Source organism: Amblyomma mixtum, chromosome 4 (genome assembly GCF_055824585.1).
Source record: "Amblyomma mixtum isolate Tamu chromosome 4, ASM5582458v1, whole genome shotgun sequence".
Taxonomy (NCBI): Eukaryota; Metazoa; Arthropoda; class Arachnida; order Ixodida; family Ixodidae; genus Amblyomma; species Amblyomma mixtum.
Window position 1 is genome coordinate 151116846 of NC_143015.1, and position 24770 is coordinate 151141615.

General features: G+C 46.9%; 1 protein-coding gene across 1 annotated transcript; it reads left to right on the forward strand.

The window, feature by feature from the left end:
- Nucleotides 1-558: 558 nt before the first annotated feature.
- On the forward strand, nt 559-24038 carry LOC149348787 (uncharacterized). Its single transcript, XM_089585907.1, has 11 exons — nt 559-829; nt 2779-2794; nt 4738-4832; nt 8029-8250; nt 10260-10482; nt 12431-12584; nt 13961-14073; nt 14821-14959; nt 15768-15950; nt 17736-17861; nt 23829-24038. The coding sequence occupies exons 1-11, from the start codon at nt 559-561 to the stop codon at nt 24036-24038; spliced, it is 1752 nt and encodes a 583-aa protein (XP_089442033.1).
- The last annotated feature ends 732 nt before the right edge of the window (nt 24039-24770 follow it).

Sequence of the window (24770 nt, forward strand, 5' to 3'; positions counted from 1 at the left end):
ACTCCGACAGCAAACGCTCAGTTTGTTCCTCATTTCGAAAATTTTGATTTGTATCCGCTTCTTATGCCATAATCTCGGCATCTAATCTCTACCCATCGGTATTTGACGTTTTTTGTGTTCTGTCTTATGCTCTTACGCTTCGCTGTTTTGTGCCTTTGTTTTCTTTGACTGAATAATTATGCCCGCTAACTATTGCATAACTTATTCATTGCCGAAAATTATACTAATAGATTTCAATTCAATTTACACCTTTGTTCCAACTCCTCTGCGAAACTTGTTTACATATACTCATGTATTTCTGACGGGAGGTCCCCCAGACTGTTTTACCTTGGGACCTGCTACTGTACAAACTTGTTATGCACTTTTGATTGATTTGTATTTCGTTTTAATCGACCTTAAACATAAAATTGACCTCAGCGTCTCTTTAAATGTATGCGCTCATCGCATCTCCCGCCTTGTTCCAGTTCGCTCGCAGTGCTAGTTAAGGTCATCGAACAAGTGTCGGCATAATTCTCCCTCTTTTCGTTTCCGCAGGTTGCCAGCTTGTTGTGCGGTCCAATGGCGAACACCGGTGCCTACCCTTCCCCTGGGGGCTTAGCTCAGCCGAACAACATGCGCTTTGCCTTTCAACCGGCGCAGCAGCCAGCGTATGGAACGGCGAAACAAACTGCGTATGCTTCGTCGCCGTACAAGCCCGTGGCGCCTGCCCCTTACACGCCCGTGGCGCCTGCCCCTTACACGCCCGTGGCGCCTGCTCCGTACACGCCTGTGGCGCCCGCCCCGTATCCAGAGGCCGCCCAGAGCCAGACGGAGTCTTACATGTCGACAAGTACGCAACTTCGCCGACAGGTGGCGGTGTCTAAAACCGGTTCAGCCTGAGACGCCCTTGGAGCATATTACGGCGTAGCGCATAAGAGTGTGAGAGTAAGCGTCAATATGAAGATGATCAAAACTTTCTCGCTCAAAAAAGAATTGTTCATTTTCTAGTGGGGGGAGCACGCCATCTGTTAAAAAAAATGACGGACAATTTCGCGTGAATAAGCCGAATGCGAATATTAGGTGCGCAAACACTTTGTTTTTTTTTTCGCTTAGGTTGCGATTCGAGGCTCGGTTTTCAAGTTTAAGCAGGCTTCAGACAAAAATGGGCGTATTCGGACTTAAGCTCCGCCTTACGGTTATTACACTATATAGTGTTATTAGGTTAATGCCTATATATGCGGAGTCGATCATTCTCTACTTTCCTAGAACGCTGGGACTCCTCATACCACTCCTGGCTCAGTGGTGCAGCGGTTAAGCGATGCTCCACTGCCCTGCGATGGCAAGTGCTGACACCGGTGGCGCTTTCGAGACCCAGCAGCCCCTCGCGAACAATCATTAATTGAACTGCTAACACGCCACAGTGGGCAGTTTGTCCATCTTCGATAGACCGGACACACCGACAAGGACGAAATTTGCGAGTGGGGCTCGTACTAGCGAACTAAAAAGTGACGTTCAAGATCATACACGAGCGAGTCATGCTCATGTATTTTCTTTGGTATTCCTGCTAATATGAGCTCCTGTTGAGCACTTTATCAGAGAAGGTTAGTTCTAAAGTGATCACCTTCATATTCATTACGAATCTGCACGCTGTGAAAGCTGTAACGTACGAGCATACATATACCCAACCGCCCTTATACTCCACCTGTTATAGTCTTTCTATGATCTTATTATACTCGTCTTCGACACTATTGCCTTGCCATCAGGTCATTCTGATAAACTCGCCGCATATCCTTTATATACTTTTTTTTGCATGCTCCGCGTATTACTGAGTGCTGTCGAAATATGACGGAGGAAAGCTATCGAATCGCTGTGATTCGTTATCGGAACGCGACAACTAATATCTGGAAACAACTTTATTAAACACACAAAAAAAAATCTTCCAGGGTGGTCCCCTACTGGTTCAGGAGTCCACGGGCTAGTGCTTCACGTAAAGCCCGATCCACCAGCCATTTCTGGCCAGCGGGCTGAGCGGTCCGTAAAGCAGCCTCCCAGGAAGAATGGGTGGGATTGGGGATGGGGGATACTGCCTTTGGGGAAGGACATTCCCAAAGGTAGTGGAAAAGTGTCGATCTGGGCGCGCCACAGGTGGTACATTCAGGAGGAAAGGTGGGGTGAAAGCATGAGAGATGGTTGGGGGGAAATAAAACAGCCTGTCTGTAATTGTCGCCATGTGGCGCTGGATGAGGGCGACAAGGTACTGTGGGGTGGTGGCAGTGTCATGCGGCTGAATTTGTAAAATGTGGCGAGTTGGTGATATGTAGAGAGGACTGATGGGGCTTCTTGCGCAGGGTTGGGTGCCTCATCATCCGGGGTCCAGGAGGAGAGTTCTCGGGTCAGCGCATGAACGCGCTCATTACAGTCACCTCTCTCGGCCGAACTAATATGTGATTGTTGCCATTATCACCTAGGCTTCTATTTTACTACTACCGATCAAGACTCAAATGCGAACGCCTTATTTAATGCTCTTGGCGAAACCACTTTCCTAACGTTTTATGGACCTGCACCTGATGAGTCCTTTTCTCAGAAAACGTATTCTTGAGTTATGACCTCGCCTGTGAGGTTCTGTCACGCTGCTTTACCAACGTAGGTGCAGTCAAAGACGTCAAAGATAAGAATTTCTTCATAGGAGGAGTTTTCTTCGGATTCTTTCTCTGTAGGAGAAGGATTATTCTTTACACAGTGCACTCCCTCTTAGAGCGTTCAACTTGAGTGATAAACCTTCTTATCGTTCCGTTTCAGTCTGGAAAGATAAGCTGTAAGTAATGCTGCCATGGTGTTCCACAGGGCAACATTCCTCTTTGTTTGTCACCGTGTCCACTGAAAAACTTATTAGGCAGCATGACATTAGTTTGATCGCGGATCGCTTTCGTGATGGTGCGAGAGAAGAGCACCCGCTTCATATTTCCATGTGTATGATGCCATCGCACACACCTGCGAAGCCTCGCCCGTTAACCACCAACCCCGATTTGTGCCCGTCATGGGAGACTGTGCCAATATCCTCAATGACGAGTCACACTCGTCCAGCCCGATGTTGCGCTGTTTCCACCGCTATAAGAACGAGTTATGGCCGTTTCACATGATGCGACGCGCACGAAAAACTTCGGTCCAGTCGCAGTATCGCAGCAGCGCCAGTCGCGACAGCCCTTTCACATGCTTGCGACGCCTGCGATTTTTTTTTGGTGCGGCACGAGCGGCACCGGCATATTTTACCAATAATAAACGGAGAAAACGCTTAAGTTTAATTTTTTCTTCAATTAATGTATTTTTATTAAAATATCAAGTACTTTATGCAAAGAAGGTATTCTTAAGTTTTTGCTTTTGTACGCAACTACGATGAGCAGCTCGTTAAATAATGCACGTGGCATGTTGAGAAATCAACAGACCCGGCAGTGCATGGAGCTCCATGGCATGGAGGAAGGAAAGCGGCAGCGCATGCGGCAGCGCTTCCAAACAAAGTGAAAATACCTCTGGTGCAGTTTCGACGGCTTCCGCTACGTCGTTTCCTGTGATGTCGCACCTCTTAATTCTATTGGCTGACGGCCGCTTAGTTCGCAACGATCGCTGCGACTGTGCGGCGTGCGACCAATTGGTTGGAAGCCTGCCGCAGCCGCTCTGCGACAGGAGCGGCGTGCCCCTCTGTCGCATTGCGGCTGAAATCGCAGTGCGCTGTGGCAAGAATCGCATCATGTGCAACGGGCATTACGGTCGAAAATTTAGTTGGTTTCAATTCTGAACGCTGGATGGCGCTATGTTTTCATGAAAAACGCGTTTCGTGCCTTTAGTGCTTGTTTTAAGCCTGACAAGTCATTGTCGCCAAAAACTGACCAAAATAGTTAGCAGATTTTGGTACATTTTTGGGAAATTAGTTTGACTGCTAAAGGGCCAGCTTGGCTAAATACACTGGTGTGGCCTCGGCTGTTTATAGGTGTGTTCGCTGTTGCTTTACCGTGCAATTAGTCAAAAGCTATTACGAAGAACTTTCAAAGCAGAATAAATATACAATAAGACAGTGATTTCTACAATCGTAATTGTGAGGTCAAGTGCACGACTAGAATTGAAACCTCGACAGTTTTCGCATCCTGAACAAAAATGTTTTCTGCTTGTTTCCAGTCGTCAGCGTGCTGGAAAATCGCCGAATTTGGGCAGTCATTAAACTACTAAGTTTTTAACGTACAAGTTGCAACGGTAAATGTTTAAGGCAGATTTCACAGCCTAAGTCGTGCTTCAAAAATTTACTGATACTTTACTTACTTACTTCTAACTGATTAAAGGAAGCCTCCTATTTTAGCCTTATTGAAAATTACTTGCCTGTAAGGCAATTAAATTTCGTGCGGAATGCAGTTCAATCACGCCGCTCTAAAGTGTGTAGTAAAACTTCAGAGACTTCTGAAAAAATCGTCGGATTTTGTTATAAATATTCAACTCTATAAATCTCGTAGACACTGTTCACTCGAGGAAACATTCTATCCAGTGTTGCGACCCGCAATTCCATGCCACTTCGTACAACTGAGCGAGAAATCATTCGTGAAAATCATTACAGTAGATACTGGGCATTGTTAAGCCATAGAGAAGCTGGTCGTTGAAGTGGAGAAGAAGTTGGACGAGCAATGGCGGGGAGTTCCGCATTTACAAAAACAACGATGACACACATTTCTTAATTTCTCGCTGCCACCTTTCGTCACATTTTGCTTCCCACAGGGACAAGCCGACCTTGCTGAAGACAGTCATGACCGCTGTCTTATTCCTCGTGCTCCTTACAGCGGCCGTCGTCTGTGTCGCAATACTCATGAGCGGTAAGCAGTCTGAACTGTTGAATGACAGTCTAACTCAGCCTCAGAGCTCCACAGGCCAAAAATAGTAGGCATCATTGCTTTTTATTTTAAAATCGTCTGCTGTCGCGGTCCCTTCTATATTATAAAGTTCCTCTTCGAATCAAAGTAGTCTCTGTTTTAACGGATGCAGGTCAATTTCGTCATGCCTTCGATGTCTATTCATCGCCCCAAAGTGGCACGTGAGCTGTAAGGGATGCCTCAGTAGTGAGCAGGGGATTAATTTCGACCGCCTTTGGTTGTTTAACGCGCACTCATTCCAGACACCGTACGGGTGTTAGCGTATTTCTCCAAATCGAAAAGCGGAAGCCACGGCTACGCTTAGATCCACATCATCCTCAGCAGGGGAACTCCTTAGCCACTGCGAAGCAGCGGCAATTTCTCCTTTGTTCATTCCTAATGTGTGGATAAAATGCTGACGGCGCATAAACGTCTGAATCACTTGTATCTACCCTTATAAATATGGTTTATAGACAGTGTATAGACTTCTTATTGACTCTGTTGACCTCCTATAGATATTGTTTTTGTCTATCCATAGCCTATTGACAAGTCTACTAAAAGTGTATGGACATAAATCTATAGATTGTCTATAGACTGTCATAGCATTTGTATTGCCTGTAGACTTTTGTCTATAGAAAGTCTATAGACTTTATAGACAGAAGTTTATAGACACACTAGACTGTCTAAAACTTTTTTGTAAGGGATAAAGCACCCTGCAAGTCACAACTGCTTCTTGCGCCAAGTGTTCTCAAGCTTACGGCACGCTTTCTCTTTGATGACATTTATTGCCGAGAGTTGTGGCGTGGCTTGCTTGCTGAAGCGGCAACTCCCTTCTAAACCGCAGAAGCAGTAACGGTTTGTGTTCACAACGACCTGCGTTCTAGTAAATAGGATGCGGATGTAAATACGAAATAGAAATAGGGCTCGAATTTATAGGTCAGAAAGCGCAGAAAGACGAGTACAGACAGAACAAGAAGACGAGATGACAGCGCTGGTTTTCATTCACTAAAGAACAGCTGCACTTTTTTTCACAAGACAAGCCAGCTTTCTTGAACATCACTTTTGATTGTGAAGCGCCTCTGTAATATTGTACAATACTGATATGAACATACTGTTAAGAATGATCTAATCTTCCGATGCCTAGCAAAATCTTGCTTCCGCAATTTATTCTTCGCTAGAGTGCATTTTAGAAAACAAATAGCATAAAACTGGTTTGGTTGGTTTATTGGGGTTTAACGTCCCAAAGCGACTGAGGCTATGATAGACGCCGTAGTGAACGGCTCCAGAAATTTCGACCACCTGGGGTTCTTTAACGTTCACTGACATAGCACAGCACACGGGCCTCTACAATCTCGCCTTCATCGAAATTCTGCCGCCGCGGCCGGGATCGAACCCGCGTCTTTCGGGTCAGCAGCCGAGCGCCGTAACCACTGAGCCACGGCGGCGGGTAATAGCATAAAACTACAAGCGTCTCGAGGAGGAATCTGCGGATGTAGATTTTCACGCTGCAATCTCATTAGAGGTTGAGAAAAAATTACGCTCATAAACAACTTCCCTGTGAAAAAACGCTTTTACAGAATTTCTAGGCATGGTTAACAGTTGGGTTAGTAGGCAGACTCATATTCCATTTATTTTAGTTGCCGCAACGGACTGGACAAGATTAAAAAAAAACATGGTGGACCTTCTGGGCTAATCGTATGGCCGAGTATTACTGTGATCCCGAAGCACGCCTAGCGAGTATGTATGTATTTTTGAGAAAGGATGCACAAATTTGTAGAAGTGCAGAAGTTCTATAAACCCGTTCCTAAGTGTCTCTCAAGCTAGAACCCTTCATGGCAATTAGGGAATTTAAATGTTACAAAGCCTGGACCTCTCATAGGAATTCGGCAACACTTCTGCAACACTTATGCACCTACTCCTGCCTTTGTTTTGCGAAAGCCGAAGACCGGCAACAAAAGGGAAAAAAAAACCTTGTGGGCTTATGGTAGAGCCTTTGCCTCTCATTCGAGAGGTTCTGGGTTCGATCCCTAGTGCCGCCGGTTTCCCTTCGGTTTTGCAATAAATACAAGCGTTCTCCCGGTCTGGTGCTCGGCTATTCAGGGCTGAAATGTTTATGAAATGTAATGTTGTCTGAGAACGAATTGTTGCTTTGACGGGTCGGCGATTCGTTCCGCCATCAAAGAACTTAAATTCGCTTTCCCACGGTAAAACCTACTTGTGGCTCGTATTTCGTCAGTGTTTGTTTTTTCTGCGATCCAGTTCACTGCGCTAAATAGAATCAATCGAACGTATTTCACTTGATGTCATGACTGTAGAAAGGTATCTCGGTAGGGAATGGATTGCTCATCAGCTCAAGCTATTTTTGTTGTTTCCGTGATGGGCATTTTGGTTTTCAAGAGGCATTACGGACAATTCTAAAGTTTTATTTTAAGTAAAATTCGATGCAACAGCCCTTAGTGTACATGTTTAAACTTGTCCGGCAGTAAAATACTCACTTACTGCGTATAAAATTTATTTTGAAATTTTTCTGCTACTCAATGCTCGCCGTGACGTCTACACCAAAGACTCCACGATCATCATTTTGAAGTAAATGGCAATTAACATATCCTATGGGACCACTCACAGAAGTCTGTGTAGACGCACACTGCCTGTTTGACAAATTGGTTTGTAATTACAAGACTTCTATATCATTTTATATTTGTTTTTGTTTATAAGAAGTCTATTTTTGGTGAGCGTGGTCTCTTCTTGAATACAGCGCAGCATTCAATGAACACAGGCCATCTTCAATTTGCCGCCGCGGTGGCTCAACGGTTATGGTGCTCGGCTGCTGACCCGAAAGACGCGGGTTCGATCCCGGCCGCGGCGGTTGAATTTCTATGAAGGAGAAATTTTAGAGGCCTGTGTACTGTGCGATGTCAGTGCACGTTAAAGAACCCCAGGTGGTCGAAATTTCCGGAGCCCTTCACTACGGCGTCTCTCATAGCCTCAGTCGGTTTGGGACGTTAAATCCCATAAACCAAACCAAACCAAACCATCTTCAATTTGACGTCTGTGTAGCGCTGAGAGTTCCCGATCGCGGACATAATCACGAGTACGCTACTTCTTAAAACTATATGTGTATATTTCTCTTATATTATTGTTCTCTTAAACTTCCTCCCAGATTCTTCAGCCTCTACCACCGAGGCGGAGAGGGAAGACCTGAGTGACCTGGGCGACCGCGGCACGCCGATCATTTACGTCAAGCTGACGACGCCACAGAAGATCTCCAGCGTGGCCCCCACTGTGCCCACGCTGCCTCCGGTGCCCGAGACAACCAAAGGCAGTACTGCGCCGCCAACAACCAAAGGCAGTACTGCGCCGCCAACTCTCTCACCCCGTGACGGTCAGTCCGTTGTATTGCAGCTCCGTTTTTCCTTTTGGTTCCATTCTTTCCTTCTAGAGCGCTATGGCTGTATCAACTTCTCTTCAAGAGTTGATACATATCTTAATACATAACAGTTAATACATAGAGTTAATACATATCTTATGACATATCTTCTCTTCAAGCAGACCTGAACGCTATCTGTATTTGGTGCCAATCATGGTCAATGGAATTAAACATCAAAAAATGTAAATTTCTGCGTGTGTCAAGAACTTCCGGCCAGCTACCTTCCTATCACCTTAATAATGTCCCTCTAGATCCTGTTTCTTCTCACAAATATCTTGGTATCCATATTATTAGCAACCTCACTTGGTCCATTCACACTTCTTACGTAATTAATAATGCTAATCGCATGCTGGGATATCTAAAACGTAATTTCTCTAAGGCACCTTCTTCCCTAAAACTACTTCTATATAAGACACTGGTCCGCTCAAAGCTAGAGTATGCTGCAGCAGTGCGGGATCCCTTTCAACAAAACCTAATTCACTCATTAGAAATGGTCCAGAATAATTCTGCTCGTTTTATTGTATGTAATTATAACCGAACTGCCTCTCTGCAATGAAATTAAATCTCAGCCTGCCATCTTTAACATCTCGCCGTAAAGCCCTTAGACTCTCACTTTTTCACAAGATATTTTATCATCCTTCACTTCGCCACGAACTGATCTCCCCTCCCCAATACATTTCATCAAGGCTAGATCACAATAACAAAGTCGGAATTCCATTTTGCAAAACCAATGCCATGTTTCAGTCATTTCTTCAGCGCACAGCTGCTGAGTGGAATCACCTTCCTGCATCTACCGCTACCATTACTGACAACCAACGCTTCAAAACAGCATTAGAAAACTTTGTATAAGTAGGAGCATCATCTTTTTCGTTTTTTTTAATTCTATATTCTTGTTGTTTTTTGTACGAGCGTTTTGTTTGTTTTTCACTGTATTGCTGCGCTGTATTTTGTGTATTAAATACTATTAACCAGCACACCAAGAACCCAACAGCTAATAATGCATAACTAGGAGCAATCATTTTTGTATTACTAATTAGTTTGCTGCACTGTACATTTTTTTCTGAAATTTTTGTAACCACTCCCCTCTATAATGCCTCTGGCCCTGAGGGTACACGAAATAAATAAATAAATAAACTTATTTCCCCCTCATTCACAATATTGCCGGTGGCGTTGCTTCGTCTGCATACCCTATTCCGCAGCAAAAACAGAGGCAAAGCTAGAAAACATCTGCCTACTCCGACAGACTAGCCTTTAGCCCCTGTACGTTACCCTTACAAAAAATTTTTACACAGTCGATAGACTGCCCATATACTTTTGTCTGTAAAGTCTATAGATAAACTCTCTACTGACAAATCCTAGAGAACTGTCTATGTACAATGCAAATGCTATAGATCACCTATCGACAATCTTTAGATTTATGGCCATACATTTTTAATAAACTTTTGTCTATAGATTTTCCATGGAGTATGAATAGACAAAGATATCTATAGGAAGGCAATAGAGTCTTTAAGAACTCTATAGACTGCCTATAGACCATTTTTATTAGGGTAGACTCCCCCAGCGTGAGCCAACTGGGAAAACCGATTCCTAGCCCAGGACGTAGAACACATTCGTCCTCAGCCACGACTTTGCCCCAATCAATCAACGGATGGCGACGCTCTCAGTATTTGTTCAGTACTATTTCAATAGCAATGCCAAACGAGCTAAGTAAACGAGCGGGGACACTGATGCCATGTGTACTTGCACAGTAGTAATTTAGTAGCAGTTGACAACGAGCTAAGTGACATTGGGAGCCATGCATGGCGCTATGAATGAATGAATGAATGAATGAATGAATGAATGAATGAATGAATGAATGAATGAATGAATGAATGAATGAATGAATGAATGAATGAATGAATGAATGAATGAATGAATGAATGAATGAATGAATGAATGACAGTTTCGGTCTTTCTTTCGTGCAGTCCTCAACGAGCGGCCCATGGTGTGCACGATGGGGTCCAAGCTAAGCAGCGGGGCCATGTTCCCAGAGGATGGTCTCTGTGACTACATTTTCTATGACTCGATGTACAAGGACGGCCGCAATGTGCTCCTGAATCCCGCGGGATTCCAGAAGGACCTACTGGTCTTTCTCGACACTTACAGCACGTATAAGACCACAGCTTTCGGCATCGCCTTCGCCTTCAAGTAAGCGACCGCCGCCATATATATAAAAAAATCAGGGATTAGGAGACTGCCGCGAAAAAAGCGAATGTATAGCTTTACGTAACGCGTTACAAGTAGTTGATTACTTGTAATGAGTTAATTTTATGATATATCTGTCATTTATTCAAATTTATTTATTTCAAATATCCTTAAAGACCTTCTTTTCAGTGTACTACAAAAAGCGGGGGTGGGGAGTAAACAATAGCACTGCAGTCACAACCAAACACTAAATAAGCACAATATTCTGTTCAGCATTTGGGCGCAAATTTTATTACAAACGCAAGCATTATCCCAAGGAAATACAATGACACAATGAGGTAAATCACTAAAACTAAGCAGAAATGCACCGCCAACCACAACTTTCCAGGGTGTACAATGAACCTACACAAGTGTTCGGCCACCTTTAAGGGCTGGGCCATACTTAGAGGCTTATCCCTGTCTGAGTTCCGCACTGCAGACACTCTTGCGTCCCATCTATGCGCTGCAAAAGTGTCTCGCAGACTTCTGCAGCATTTCACAAAGGCGCTTTCGGCTAGAATATTCACGAAACACTGGAGCTTCTATTTGGTTTTTGTTTTTTATTGCACTCCTCGTCAAAAGTACATTTATACCTTTAGCAATCGACTCACCACCAAGGGGCTTATTAGTGCCTACGAACCGAACAAAAACTACCAAGCCGGTTTACTGCTGCGTTTCTTCGCCCGTGCGTTAGTTGTTTCAATTCAGGAATTCAATTCTGTGTAAATGGCGACAAATCTTAGAACAGGAAGGCCAATCGCTTAATTCTCAGGTCATTCAGAACTGCTGTTTTCCTTGCACTGAAACTCGACAAAACAATACTGCGAATTTTCCAGGATCTCGAGACACAAAGCTGAATGGCTTCAAAATGAACAAAATTAAGTGAAATTAAGTTTGAACAGCGTACTATACTGGAAGCAATTTACATCAAGTATTAAGGTACTAGAAATCCAACGTTTCAAGTGGACTTGTTTTCATCTGGGTCTAGAAGGATATCAAGCAATGCAGAAAGTTGGGCGAGTTGGTAATACATGTTGAACTTAGCAAAGCTTTACTAAGTTCAACTAGAAGGATAGTTATAAAGATATGTATCTTGCTTATAAACTACGAAAGATTCAGATAGGGATATGAACATAAACAAGCGAATAACAATTGGGGTGGGTTGGCTAGCTTTTGTATGTAAATCCAAGATTATAAAAAAAACACATTACCGGTAATCAATAAAGAGTGTATAACCGTATAACCGAAGCACCTTTCCGGTAGTTAACCATGTGTCTGTCCGGAATTTATCAGCAAACACTCATGAGCTAACAGGGCAGAAAGCGAGGGAGAGGTGAATGATTGCCCTGACATTGAAACACTGGCAGAACACAACGTGAGTTTCAGATCAAAACTGTGGTGTAGATGTTCAGACTTGGCTGAAATTAAAAATAATAAATGGATATGACCAGAATAACAATACGCCTAACCTAAAACATTCAGTGGGATAGTGCGTCGATACCAGGAGATCAAAGCGTAATCGAGGACAGCCGATTGTATGATCCGAACGTGGCAGCGACGATGATGGTGATGATTGTGGTCGTGAAGGTCGTTTTCCGCTTTCTGATCTCTTCGAACGTCGAATGCACACATGATGGTCGAGCCTATTTTAGAGGCTCCTTTTCCACCATCCGCAAAATCACCATGTGTGGATGTTGCTGTTGACAATAAATTGGAATTGAGAAGAAATTCACCGAAGGTCTTTGGTATCAGTCACACAAAACTACACAGACGCCCAGGGTTGTGTGTGTGGTCTTCTTGTTCTTGTCGTCATAGTGTTGCGCTGTTCATATCTCAACTGCACTGCAGGACAATGTTGATGAAGATCCTAAATAGCTCTCTAATGAGTGGATGTGATTGTTACATAACGCAGGAACACAAAATACCTCAAGCCCAACCTAAAAGTTAGCGGCCGGTCGCCGCTCAGCTATTTCTGGGATCGCCAGATCTTCCATTTCGGCATCCTGGACACGCCCACCAGAAACCCGAAGGACTCAGATGTGGACATGGCCATGGATTGCCTCAAGGTATGCACTGGCGAAAAGATCCGATTGAGACTGCCTGTAATTAATCAGATTCAGGAGGAGGTCAGTGAGGTCAACACTAAAAGTTTCCTTGAACTCGAATATGTCTGTTGAAAGTGATAGAAAAAAAGCCACCGAAATGTCTTCGCAATTTTGCCTTTTTGAAATTTGAAGTTTGGTTGTTTCTAAAATTACCAGAGAAAGCAGTGCTTAACAGAGCAGAGAAAGACAGACAACAGACAGAGAGAAGTGGCCAATATCCCTGAAGAGAAAAGTATACAATAGCTGTATCCTACCGGTACTCACCTATGGGGCAGAAACGTGGAGGCTAACAAAGAGGGTTCAGCTTAAGTTAAGGAAAACGCAGCGAGCTGTAGCAAGAAAAATGATAGGTCTAACTTTAAGAGATCGGAAGCGGGCGGAGTGGGTGAGGGTACAAACGCGGGTTAATTACATCCTAGTCGAAATCGAGAGGAATGGGCTTGGGCAAGGCATGTAATGCGAAGGCAAGATAACCGCTGGTTTTTAAGGGTAACGGAGTGGATTCCAAGAGAAAGCAAACGTAGCAGGGGACGGCAGAAAGTTAGGTGGGCGGATGAGATTAATAAATTTGCGGGGATACAGTGGCGGCAACTGACAAAGGACAGGGTTAATTGGAGAGACATGGGAGAGGCCTTTGCCCTGCAGTGGGTGTAGTCAGGCTGATGATGACGATGATGATGATGATGATGATAATTTAAAGCATTTTCTTTGCGCGGTCTAGAGAGCAGCGCAGGGCGTACAGTCTTGAAAAAAAATTTGTTCGTGTGCTGAGTGGACATCGACAGACGCTCAATGTGTAGAAGGTTCCCACTATTAAACAACGATTATGGTAGAACAGAAACGAAACTAAGAAGTAGCAATACGGCGTAATGCTACTTCGATGCACTAACTGAGCAATACGCTCAATTACTGCATCGTTAGCTACACCCCGCCAGTCGCTGTGGTAGAGACCTCGCCTTCGTACAGGGTTGGTCAAAAGTTCCCAGGCCGCAGGGCCTGTTTTGAGCTGTAAAGCCGGGCAATTACAAAATTCCCGAAGCTGAAAACCTCTGTAAACGGTAGAAGTATCATTCTCGCCTCTGAGAACCCTGATAGCTTTATTGGTTTATTAAGTGCTAGGATATAATGCTGAAAAGCCGACTGTGTGGCATGGGAATTTTTGACTAACCCTGTGCATTGTGAAATCTTTGCCAGAGAAAGATATTCGCTTCTTGCTCGGTTTTCATACCCAAATGTTACGGCGATAGGTGCCGCGCAAGCGAACTGAATACTTTTTTTTTCTATCGGATGCTCACTGTTTGCTGCAAGCGCCGTTTCACCGCACTTTTTTTTTGCAGGAACTGGACAGCCAGGCCGAGACCCAGAGGGCGGCCGGACACCCGTCCTTCATTTTCTTCGCTTTGGTCCTCCTCAACTACATCCTTGAAGACCACTACGAAAGAAGTTTTAAGTGAGTAGTGCTGCCGCAAATTTGAGCAGTCGCTGGGAGGGAGGTTTGCGTCTGCTCATCAACGATTAGACAGAAGGACTTGACTTGGTATCGGAGACTGCAGCCATCATAGCAAGGATTGCGTAGACATCTCACCTTGAGGAGAACAGGGTGTGGAGGAAGGAGCCATCCAGAGGCCGGGGTAGAAACCCTACCAAATGCCCAGTGGCACCACATCCCTGTTGGGTGTCATTGCATGGTTGGATGGCGGTTAAATTCAAAGCAAGCGATAATCACTACCAGATTTCTAAGGCCAGCACACCTATTTGCCTGTGCCTTCGGCTGACGACTCGGCTGTTCAGTCTATTATGCATTTCCTGTCTCGTGTCTTTTAGTATTGTCATATCAATGAAGGCCCTTTCAAAGGAGCGCCTTTCAGCACAGCGCAGCCATCACCAATTGAAAAATCTCTCCAGCATGCATTAAGTCAGGTTTTAAACAGAACTTCCTATCCAGCCTACTTTGCAGCTGGACCTTCTGAGCCTTGTGGTGGCGCCACGCGATCGTTGCTCCAGGTGCAGTATGCACAAAAAGAACACCTCTACCCTTAGGCTCCTGAACTAGAAAAGGACAAGGAACTCATCTGCTCCAGTTGCACCGTAGAGCGCTCTGAAAATTTTTGGAACCTCCCATGCCCCAACGAAGTCATGCCCTAGTGCAGGTTTGCCGTAGTTGAGTAGAGTCTGAGCATCCCTCTCGCATACGCAGGAACATCTACCAGCCGGATGTGGTCATCGCCCAAGGCCACTACTATTCCGGCGACAACGAGTTCACCGAATGCCGCGTTCTCCCTCCCACGGTTCTGACAAGGCCCCCGGAAGCCAACAACAGCTACCAGCACGACCTGGTAGGTCTGAATACTTTGTCTGTTCATTCTGCCTCCCGCTATTATCTTCTTGTAGACAATTTTGTGCCTTGGAGGTTCTCAGGTAGTGACCGCGTCTGTGGAGAGCATGACCTGAAAAAAAATGACGTCAGGATCAAATGGAGAAGTGGGCTGAAACCTTTTAAACTCACCTATGATTGAGTCAAATCATGAATGGCAGTTTGCCAATATCCCTCAAGAGAAAAGTATACAACAGCAAATTCAGTCATGTTCTTGGCCTTTCATCTGTTCCTGACCCGGTGTGTGAGCTTAAGATAAATGGCGAGTTACTATCTGGACCTGCCTTGGGGGATGCTTTCAATGACCACTTCACAAATTTTTCTGTACATGTGTTACCTAAGCATGCAATGTCCAAACTGGCAAAGTAAAGGGTTAATTGGAGAGACATGGGAGAGGCCTTAGCCCTGCAGGGGGGGGGGGGGGGGGGCAGTCACGCTGATGATGATGATGATTGAGTCGCACCACCTGCGGTAATAAAGCAGAGGTTTCTCCATTGTTTGGGCTGTAACTGCATCCGCAAACGCGAAAAGCAGTCACCTAGAACTATACGCACATTGAGGAGTTTCAACCAGTACTATAACCAGAGTTGCAATCAGTCTGCGGGCTAGAACTGTGGCACGTGTTTTACTGGAGCATTATTGTGATGCCGGTAGCTTAATACATTACCTGCCTCAACCTCACAGTGATTGAAGTACCGGTAGCCACTAAAATTGTAGCGGCCGCGGTAGGGGTGCGCCATTGCTGATCACTCTTCGCGTATACCCTCCAGACCATGGCGGTCGACACCATCCGCAAACTGTCGAGGCTGACCCGGAAGGACAAGCGGACGCTCTGGGCCGTCTCTGTCACCATGAAGGGCCGCTGGACGGCGCCACTGCCTGGAAGCCCCCTGGAGTTCCTGGTGCGGTGCGCCCACAACCCGAGTGGCACGTCGTTCGGCAGCTACGCAGAGGTGAGCCTCCATTAATCTTCCACACTGCCCTGGAAAGGCCAAGACTTGAATGGAGTGCATCTCTGGTGTATATGGGGATTACTTTCCAATGGTCTGGTTTATTGGGGTTTCACCTCCCAAAGCGACTTAGGCTATGAGGGACGCCGTAGTGGAGGGCTCCGGAAATTTCGACCACCTGGGGTTCTGTAACAAGCACTGACATCGCACAGTACACGGGCCTCTAGAATTTCGCCTGCATCGAAATTCAGCCGCTGCGGGCGTTTTTAATGATCTCAAATTCAACTCAACGTGGTACGTATTTGATCGTGCTCGAAACATATGGGAACTTATTGAAGCTTTGGCAATTGTTTATTCGGGTGACACGTCTGCCAGGGCCGGTTTATAATTATAGCGGACAAAAAAGTGACCTTTTATGAGTATTGGAGGCTTCGTGTCTCAGTTTATGCTCTTCGCTTGTTCGTTTCTTTTTTGTTCGTTCATTTTTTGGGGTGTGACAAAATTCTCTTTTTTTTTCTTTTTCTATTCATTCTGTTTTGCCTTGTTCTGCAAGTCAGTTGCCTTGGAAAAAGAGTGCTATGGTTTTTCTTTTGTTTAAGTATTTCGCGGCTGCTCATTTTGAGGTCGCATCAGCTAAGCATATCGGCTAGACTGATGGGAGGCTGCTGTGTACAAATAACCTTGGCTACATTGGCAACAACACACTGTGCCTGACATCGCAGTACAGGGTGCGTACTTTGGCCTTAATAAGCATGGCTGATGCCGTTCGGACAAAAACCTCTTTTAAACACGAACGCTCATTCGCATGTCATGCTGGGTGTTTCACTTAAATTTAATCAAATCTTAAAACAAAATTTGAACGGCGCGAAATGATAGAACACACCTCGCTTTAATCTTTGGGAACAGAGCTGCGCAAGTCTTAGTATCTTTACATCGCTCTTTAAATTGACTAATTTAAAATTATTTCGCAGTTAATAAATTACTCATTCGAGGCCATTACGAGGATTTCAACCGTTGTGAGAAGCACCAAATTAAGATATTTCCGTCATGATACATTCTCCTGTATCTATATTCCTGATGTTTACGAAAGCCTTTCGGTTAAGAAAAAAGGAAATACCACGGAATTTCGTAGCCGCAAAGAGAGACAAGTGCTCAATGCCTGATTCCAGTTTTTTTTTAAGGTGAAAGCCTTTAATGGCTAATTGTTGTCGTGAACAAAATGTGTCCCGCCTTTCGGGTGTCCATCAAGATATGTGGGACAGTTACTACGTAATTCCCTTTCCGTAAATACAATTTTCGACGGGTGTCCACCGAGATATGTGAGACAGTTGCTGCGTAATTTCCTTTCCTCAAATAATATTTTCATTTTCTTCATCAGGGCCCCTCTTTCTTCTTTCACTCCGACTTCTTCCCTTCCTGTACGGTGCGGTTCAGGTGTCCACCGAGATGACAGAGAATTACTGCGCCATATCCTTTCCTCAAAAAGCGTTGCGTTCAAAGGGCAAGGCATTGCGCCGTACGGATGGTGGCGTTCCGTGGACTCCCTGGCAGTGCTACAACACGCTGTCGCGTTCCACTCCTAAAGGCGAAGATTAAGCGTCATTAATTAGCAGTTAATTAATGCACCAACAGAATGTGAAAGTGTAGTCGCTCACTTTACTCGTAGCAGCCTTCATCGCTACATGTGCAACAATCGCGTAGCACAATGCAGCACTCAGGCTTTCGCCTTTCACCACTTTAGTCACTAAAGTTCCTCGTAATTTGTTTTCATTTTCTGTACCGCACCAGATCTGCCACGACCCAGCCTTCGAGCAGCACTTCACCTACAGCCCGGAACAGGGTGCCGTGCTGGCTAGCCACGCCACCGAGCGGCGGGTTCTGGCATTCGACAACGAAGAAGGCTTCTGCAAAAAGGTGGAGCCACGAGGTCTTTTTCTCATTTTATTTAACTGGGAAATGCTTTCTCAACGTTCTGTTGTGTAAATTAAATGTAAATTGGTTTTTGAGGAAAGGAAATGGCGCAGTAACTGTCTCACATATCTCGGCGGACACCTGAACCGCGCCGTAAGGGAAGGGAGGAAGGTGGGAGTGAAAGAAGAAAGAGAGAAAGAGGTGCCGTAGTGGAGGTCTCCGGAATAATTTCGACCACCTGGGGATCTTTAACGTGCACTGACATCGCACAGCACACCCCTTATTGCTTTTGTGTGTGTGCGCCCCCGCATCCTCCTCCTAACGACCACTCGCATCCTCCTCCTAACGACCACTCGCATCCTCCTCCTAACGACCACTTGCCCTTCGTCGCACGCTGTCGCCAGATGCCCCCCCATGGTGCGCCCCCGCATCCTCCTCCTGTTTTGGGAAGCCACTCCCTCCCGTGGACGCTTCTCCGCTCCCTCCTTTCTTCGGGCGGCCAGTTCGGCTCCTGCCTCGGTCGACGCTGGTCGCACCCTCATCGGCTTTAAATAAACGAAGTCTTAAAGTACCGTGTGCGTCTTTCGCTGCATTCAACACAGCGACCGGACACGACAGTGGCGACGAGAAAGTGGATTCGACCCGCGCTACGCAACGCTATTGACAAGCCATGGCTACGCGAGGGTTTCCCAATCAGATACCAGAGTTCAACGGCTCATCGTGGTCATCGTGGGTTGGACGCCTTCAGTTCTACTTTGAAGCTAACAACATCACAGACCCAGCCTTGAAGAGGGCCAACCTGCTGACGCTGTGCGGGGAGCAGACCTACGATACTGTCTGCGCCCTTATTCAGCCAAGCACACCAGCAGCAGTGTCTTACGACGACATCGTAAAAGCGCTGCAAAAGCACTACGACCCAAGGCCATCCGAGGTCTACAGCCGGGCTCGCTTCCAACGACGAGATCAACTGGGAGGAGAAACTGTGAGCGCCTACGTAGCCGCGCTCAAGAAGCTCGCTGCCGACTGCAATTTTGGAACGCTGTCGACAACAGCTACCGGGCAGGAGGGAGACGCAGCTTCTTCTGCTAACACCACCATGCTTCCCTTGGACGTGATGTTACGCGACAGATTTGTGTGCGGACTGAGTGACGAGTCACTGCAGCAGCGCCTGTTCGCTGAGAAGGACCTCACATTCAGCAAAGCTTACGACATCGCCGTTCGAGCGGAGAGCGCCGGTCACCAGCAGAGAGGGATTCGCCGGAACACCGAGCCGGTACACCAGACAAGCAACCAGGTGCGCAAGCCTTCTGTTGTTGTAAAATCGGTCAAAAAGGCACAACGCTGCTGGCGGTGTGACGACCAACACAACCCCCAGGGATGTCGATTCCAGTCAGCCACGTGTAATTTTTGCCACAAGCGAGGGCATATCGAAAGAGCATGCATTACGAAACGGAGACTTGCCAAGATAAAGTCACCTTCCCAGCCTAATCACAGCGTCAACGCCTCAGAGAATACGCCGCTATCTGATCTCCATGGAACAACATCAGCAACACCATCTGTGTTGTACGACCTGAACACCATGAATCTCGGCACGCGACCGAAGATTTTTACAGAAGTAAGCGTACATCACCAGCTGATTAAGTTCGAGGTGGACTCCGCCGCAGCCTGTACTCTGATCAGTGAGGACACGTTCCGAACTTCATGGCCATCTGACGCACCCGCCCTGCAACAAGACGACACGCACCTGCGAACGTGGTCAGGACAGAATCTGCCACTATTGGGCTCTGCCAACGTGCAGGTTAACTACAACGGCCAGACCCATACGCTACCTCTGCTTGTTGTGAAGGGCACAGGATCAAGCCTTCTAGGGAGAAACTGGTTTTCTCCACTAGGCGTGATGATATGCGGCATACACCAGACGCCGAGCCAGAACATGGTTGAGCAACTGCAAGAGAAATACGAAAGAGTATTCTCGGAAGAGATTCCAGGAAACGAAGGGCCCCCGGTCACACTGGAGTTGTTGGACAACGCGCAACCCAAATTTCTGAAGGCCAGGCCGGTGCCGTTTGCTCTCCGAGATTCAGTTGAAAAAGAGTTGGACAAACTGGAGCAGCAAGGTGTCATCGAGCCGGCGCAGCATTCAGAATGGGCCACACCACTTGTCGTAGTTCGCAAGAAGAACGGAACCATACGCCTCTGCGGAGACTACCGGAGCACCGTCAATCTTGCGACTAAAGCGTCCTCTTACCCGCTACCGACACCTGAAGAAGTATTCAGTGTACTACGTGGCGCAAGAGTCTTCAGCACATTGGACCTCACCCAGGCGTATCAGCAGCTGAAGGTGAGCGAGTCAACTGCTGAATTATTGGCAATTAACACACTGAAAGGCTTGTACAAAGTCAAGCGACTGCCTTTTGGCGTAGCTGCAGCCCCGGCCATATTTCAAAAATTCATGGAGACAGTGCTTCAGGGCATCCCAGGAGTTTGTGTCTACCTTGACGATGTCATCATCAGTGGCACTTCCACTGAAGAGCATGCAGTGCGCCTAGAGCTCGTTCTCGAAAGGCTAGCAAGCGCTAATTTGTGCATAAGCAAATCGAAGTGCAGTTTTGCGGTGCCAGAGGTGCAATTTCTGGGACACCGAATTGATGCGGAAGGCATTCACCCTACCGAGGACAAAGTGCGAGCGATCACAGAAGCACGAGCTCCAACAAACAAGCAGGAGCTACAGGCTTTTCTCGGACTCTTGACGTTCTACGACCGGTTCTTGGAACAAAGAGCTACCGTGGCCAACGACTTATACCAACTCCTTCGGAAAGATGTGACATGGACATGGTCGCCACGCCATCAGCAGTCATTCGATGCCCTGAAAGACCTGATTCGAAGATGTACAGTCCTCCGCCACTACGACGAAAGGAAGCCTCTGCTTTTGGCTTGCGACGCATCACCGTACGGAGTCGGCGCGGTTCTATCGCAAACTGACGAGCAAGGAAGGGAAGCTCCCATCGCCTTCGCCTCACGTACGTTGTCGCAAGCAGAACGCAACTACGCGCAACTTGACAAAGAAGGGCTAGCCATCGTCTACGCGGCGACACATTTTCACCAGTACATTGCCGGCCGGAAGGTGACCTTTATAACCGATCACCGACCGCTATTGGGCATTCTGGGACCACAAAGGCCTATGCCACCAACTTTGTCTCCGCGAATGACACGTTGGTGCATCAAACTCTCAGCGTACGACTACGCTTTGGTCTACCGCAATGGGAGTAAACATCAAAACGCCGATGCGCTAAGCCGTCTGCCACTAGACGCAACTGTTGACGAACCATTTCCACCAGGAGACGTTCTGATGTTCGAAGCACTGCCAGAACCTCCGCTTACAGCAGGCACAGTTGCAGCATCTACGCAGAAGTGCGCAGCTCTCCGGCTAGTTTACACAGCTGTTCAACAAGGCAACGTGCATAAACTCAAAGGGGACAACTTCGACGCTTACCGCAGGCGAGCTACAGAGTTGAGCACCCATCGCGGCTGCATCATATTTGGGTCCCGAGTTGTGATGCCGAGAGAACTACGCGCACAAGCTATGTCTCTCATCCACGCCGGACATCGGGGCATCGTTGCAATGAAAAAGTGTGCCAGAAGCTACATGTGGTGGCCTGGCATTGACAACGACATCGAAACAGTGGTGCGAGAATGCAAGCCTTGCCAGAGCAGCCGGAGCGCCCCGCCGAAAGCTCCTGTCCCAGAATGGGAAAAGCCAGACACACCATGGCACACACTGCACATTGATTTTGCAGGACCAATTGAGGGCTGCACTTTCCTTGTGGTCGTAGATGCCTACACAAAGTGGCTTGAGATAAGGCAAATGGGACAGACGACTTCGGCAGCAGTCATTGACAACCTCCGATCACTATTTGCAACGTTCGGCCTGCCGCGCAAGGTAGTGTCGGACAACGGAACACCGTTTGTGTCTGCGGAGATCCTCAAGTTTTATCGCGACAACGGGATCTCATCAGTTACATCGGCCCCCTACCACCCAGCGACAAACGGACAAGCCGAGCGCTACGTAGCCGAGCTAAAACGCGCCCTTGAAAGAGATCAGACAGGCTCGCTGCAGCGCCGCCTTGCGCGCTTTCTCTTCAAGCAGCACACGACGGTTCAGAGCACAACAGGCGAGACCCCCTCGAAAATGATGTTCGAGCGTGAAATGCGAACCCAGCTCACAGCCATCCTCCCCGAGCCAAAGGCAGAGACGTTCCGGGAAGAAAAAGCAATTCCGCGCTGCGGCACGCTTAATGAGGGGCAGCGCGTCCTCGCCCGACAGTTTCTGAAAAAGCCACGCTGGGAGGAAGCTACAATTGTCAGACGCATAGGCCTGCGCTCTTGGCTCGTCAACATACATGGCACAGTAGCACGCCGACATCTCAACCAGCTGCGTAGATTTACGACGCCGTCTGAGAGCTGTCCGCCAGCGGAGAGAACACGTGCACCATCTTCCCACATAGCCTGGCACCTCTTCCCGGAAGAAGAGACTTCGCCCAGGACAGACCTAGGAGACACGGCGTCTTACAGCCAGCCTACAAGTGTTTCTCCCCCGAGCGCACAAAGCCAGCGCGCCTCCACGCGTGAGCGCCGACCCCCTGCACGATACCAGGCAACTTTCTAAGGGGGAAGGAAGTGTTGTGTCCCCTTATTGCTTTTGTGTGTGTGCGCCCCGCATCCTCCTCCTAACGACCACTCGCATCCTCCTCCTAACGACCACTCGCATCCTCCTCCTAACGACCACTCGCATCCTCCTCCTAACGACCACTTGCCCTTCGTCGCACGCTGTCGCCAGATGCCCCCCCATGGTGCGCCCCCGCATCCTTTTCCTGTTTTGGGAAGCCACTCCCTCCCGTGGACGCTTCTCCGCTCCCTCCTTTCTTCGGGCGGCCAGTTCGGCTCCTGCCTCGGTCGACGCTGGTCGCACCCTCATCGGCTTTAAATAAACGAAGTCTTAAAGTACCGTGTGCGTCTTTCGCTGCATTCAACACAGCGACCGGACACGACACGTTCCTAACACGTTACCGGAGGGGGTCGACTCCGGACGGTGGAGTTGAGTCTCATCATAGAAGACCGATATAGCACACATTCCAAGGTGCCCCTAGCCAACCCCAAAGGAGGGATAGAAATCAAAGAAATTTAAAAGAAGCTTTAAAAAGCCGATAAAAGAGTGAAATACAAGCCCGTACAAAGGAATCCAAAGCCATCAAACTACTTCCTTTTCACATTTTCAGAGAACTCTCACATCACTGACCAACATAGTGCGAGATTTTATTTTCATTTGAGATTTTCATTAGTTAAAACTAAGGGCATTATGGCGGAAGTCAGTGAGCTTAAGAGAAGTAAGCTTTGTTGTAAATACACAAGAATCAAACCAAATATTTATTTTAAGTTATGACTGTGCTTTTTACATCTGCCTTTTCTTTATGTTCATTGCTTTCTGTCTTGGCCGTGTGTATCTTCGTCAGCCTTTTCCTTTTTGAACGTTTATATCCGTAGCTTTTTCTTATCATTTTCTCACCCTCTTCCTTTCGCTCTGACCAATGCCCAGTTTGGGCTCTTGGCAGTGAATTAACTGAATTAAGTGACGAGTGGTGGTATACTGCAGTGGCAGATTGCCTGCCCGATGCTAAGTGCAGCGTGACATAAATGGCAGTGTGGCACGGAGACGGACGGAGAAACGTGCTTCAGTAATTTGGTACAAGGCGGAAATTCGTTATAACGAGGGAATTCGACCAACCTGCCCGAGACTGGCGCAAAAGTGACAGAAGTCATGGATGGAGTCATCTCTCCCCCAACTCGGCTATAATAATTTGAATTAGGGATATAGTATTTCCGATGGTAATGGCGATGAGGGTATTGGCGGTAATTTTGGTGATTTTTGTGTCATGAAATTTATTTTCCTCATCTTTTTCACTTTCGCGACAGCTATGCAGAGTTCAGGGCGAGCAGCCAGAGCAACGGTTCGGCCTCGCCGCATTCGACCTTGACTACGACGACTTCTCGAACACCTGCGCCTCGATGAACAAGTACGGTGACTTCTCAAGGCTGCGTGCGCTAAGAAAAATAGTGGAGTTCTTCAGGACGCAGTTCAAGACCGACGCCGACGAAGCCGCCTGCCTGCAGACCGTGGCCTGAGCACTTTTGTGGGCTGACTGGTGCTCCCGGAACGCCCTCTACGCATCCCCCCCCCCCAACACCCATTAAAAATGTGTTTCGTATGAAATACGTATGGGGTGTAGAGCAACTAAAAGGTTTTCAGAAACGTCGCATGAGCAGTTACATTCTTATCAAGTTACACATCGACCACCTTAGAAAGTGGGTAAATTTGGGCACAGCAACTGAAGCAAGTAACGTAGCGTAAATTTCCTCATCGTAAAGCAACTAACAGTTAGAGATGTCAGTAACGCCGTTTCTTGTGTATTTGCCTGCAAATAAAGCCCACATGTTTTAAGGCAAACGCCTTTAATGGCTCATACTGTAGTCCGTTAACAAAGCGTGTCGCACACTTTTAACTCGGGAACTAAAAAATAAAACCAATGGCTTCAGATACAAGAGGAAAAAAAACCTAGAGAATAAATTTGATGACTGTAGATTAATTACTTCATTATAGGCAACAATGTCGAAATTTTGGCGAAATAGCGCGGACGTCGATATAGCCACAGGAATGGTGTGACGTCACATCCACCGGAAGTCGTCACGGCAATGTGAAAATTGTCACAGAGTAGAGTGGTGTTCTGAGCCAGTTGGTAAAGCATGTTTAATGGAGGCGTAGCGCGAAAAAAGACAGGGTCACAGAGTGGTCGGGAAAACGTCGAATTTGAGTCAAATTAGATAGAAAAATGTGTAATTAAGCGTAAGTAACACTTA

Excerpts from the sequence above, each read along its gene's own strand:
- LOC149348787 (XM_089585907.1), top strand. The coding sequence starts at position 559 with ATGGCGAACACCGGTGCCTACCCTTCCCCTGGGGGCTTAGCTCAGCCG. Across the intron at positions 12,585-13,960 it reads TGGCCATGGATTGCCTCAAG|GAACTGGACAGCCAGGCCGA; the intron begins GTATGCACTGGC and ends TTTTTTTTGCAG. Across the intron at positions 17,862-23,828 it reads AAGAAGGCTTCTGCAAAAAG|CTATGCAGAGTTCAGGGCGA; the intron begins GTGGAGCCACGA and ends CTTTCGCGACAG.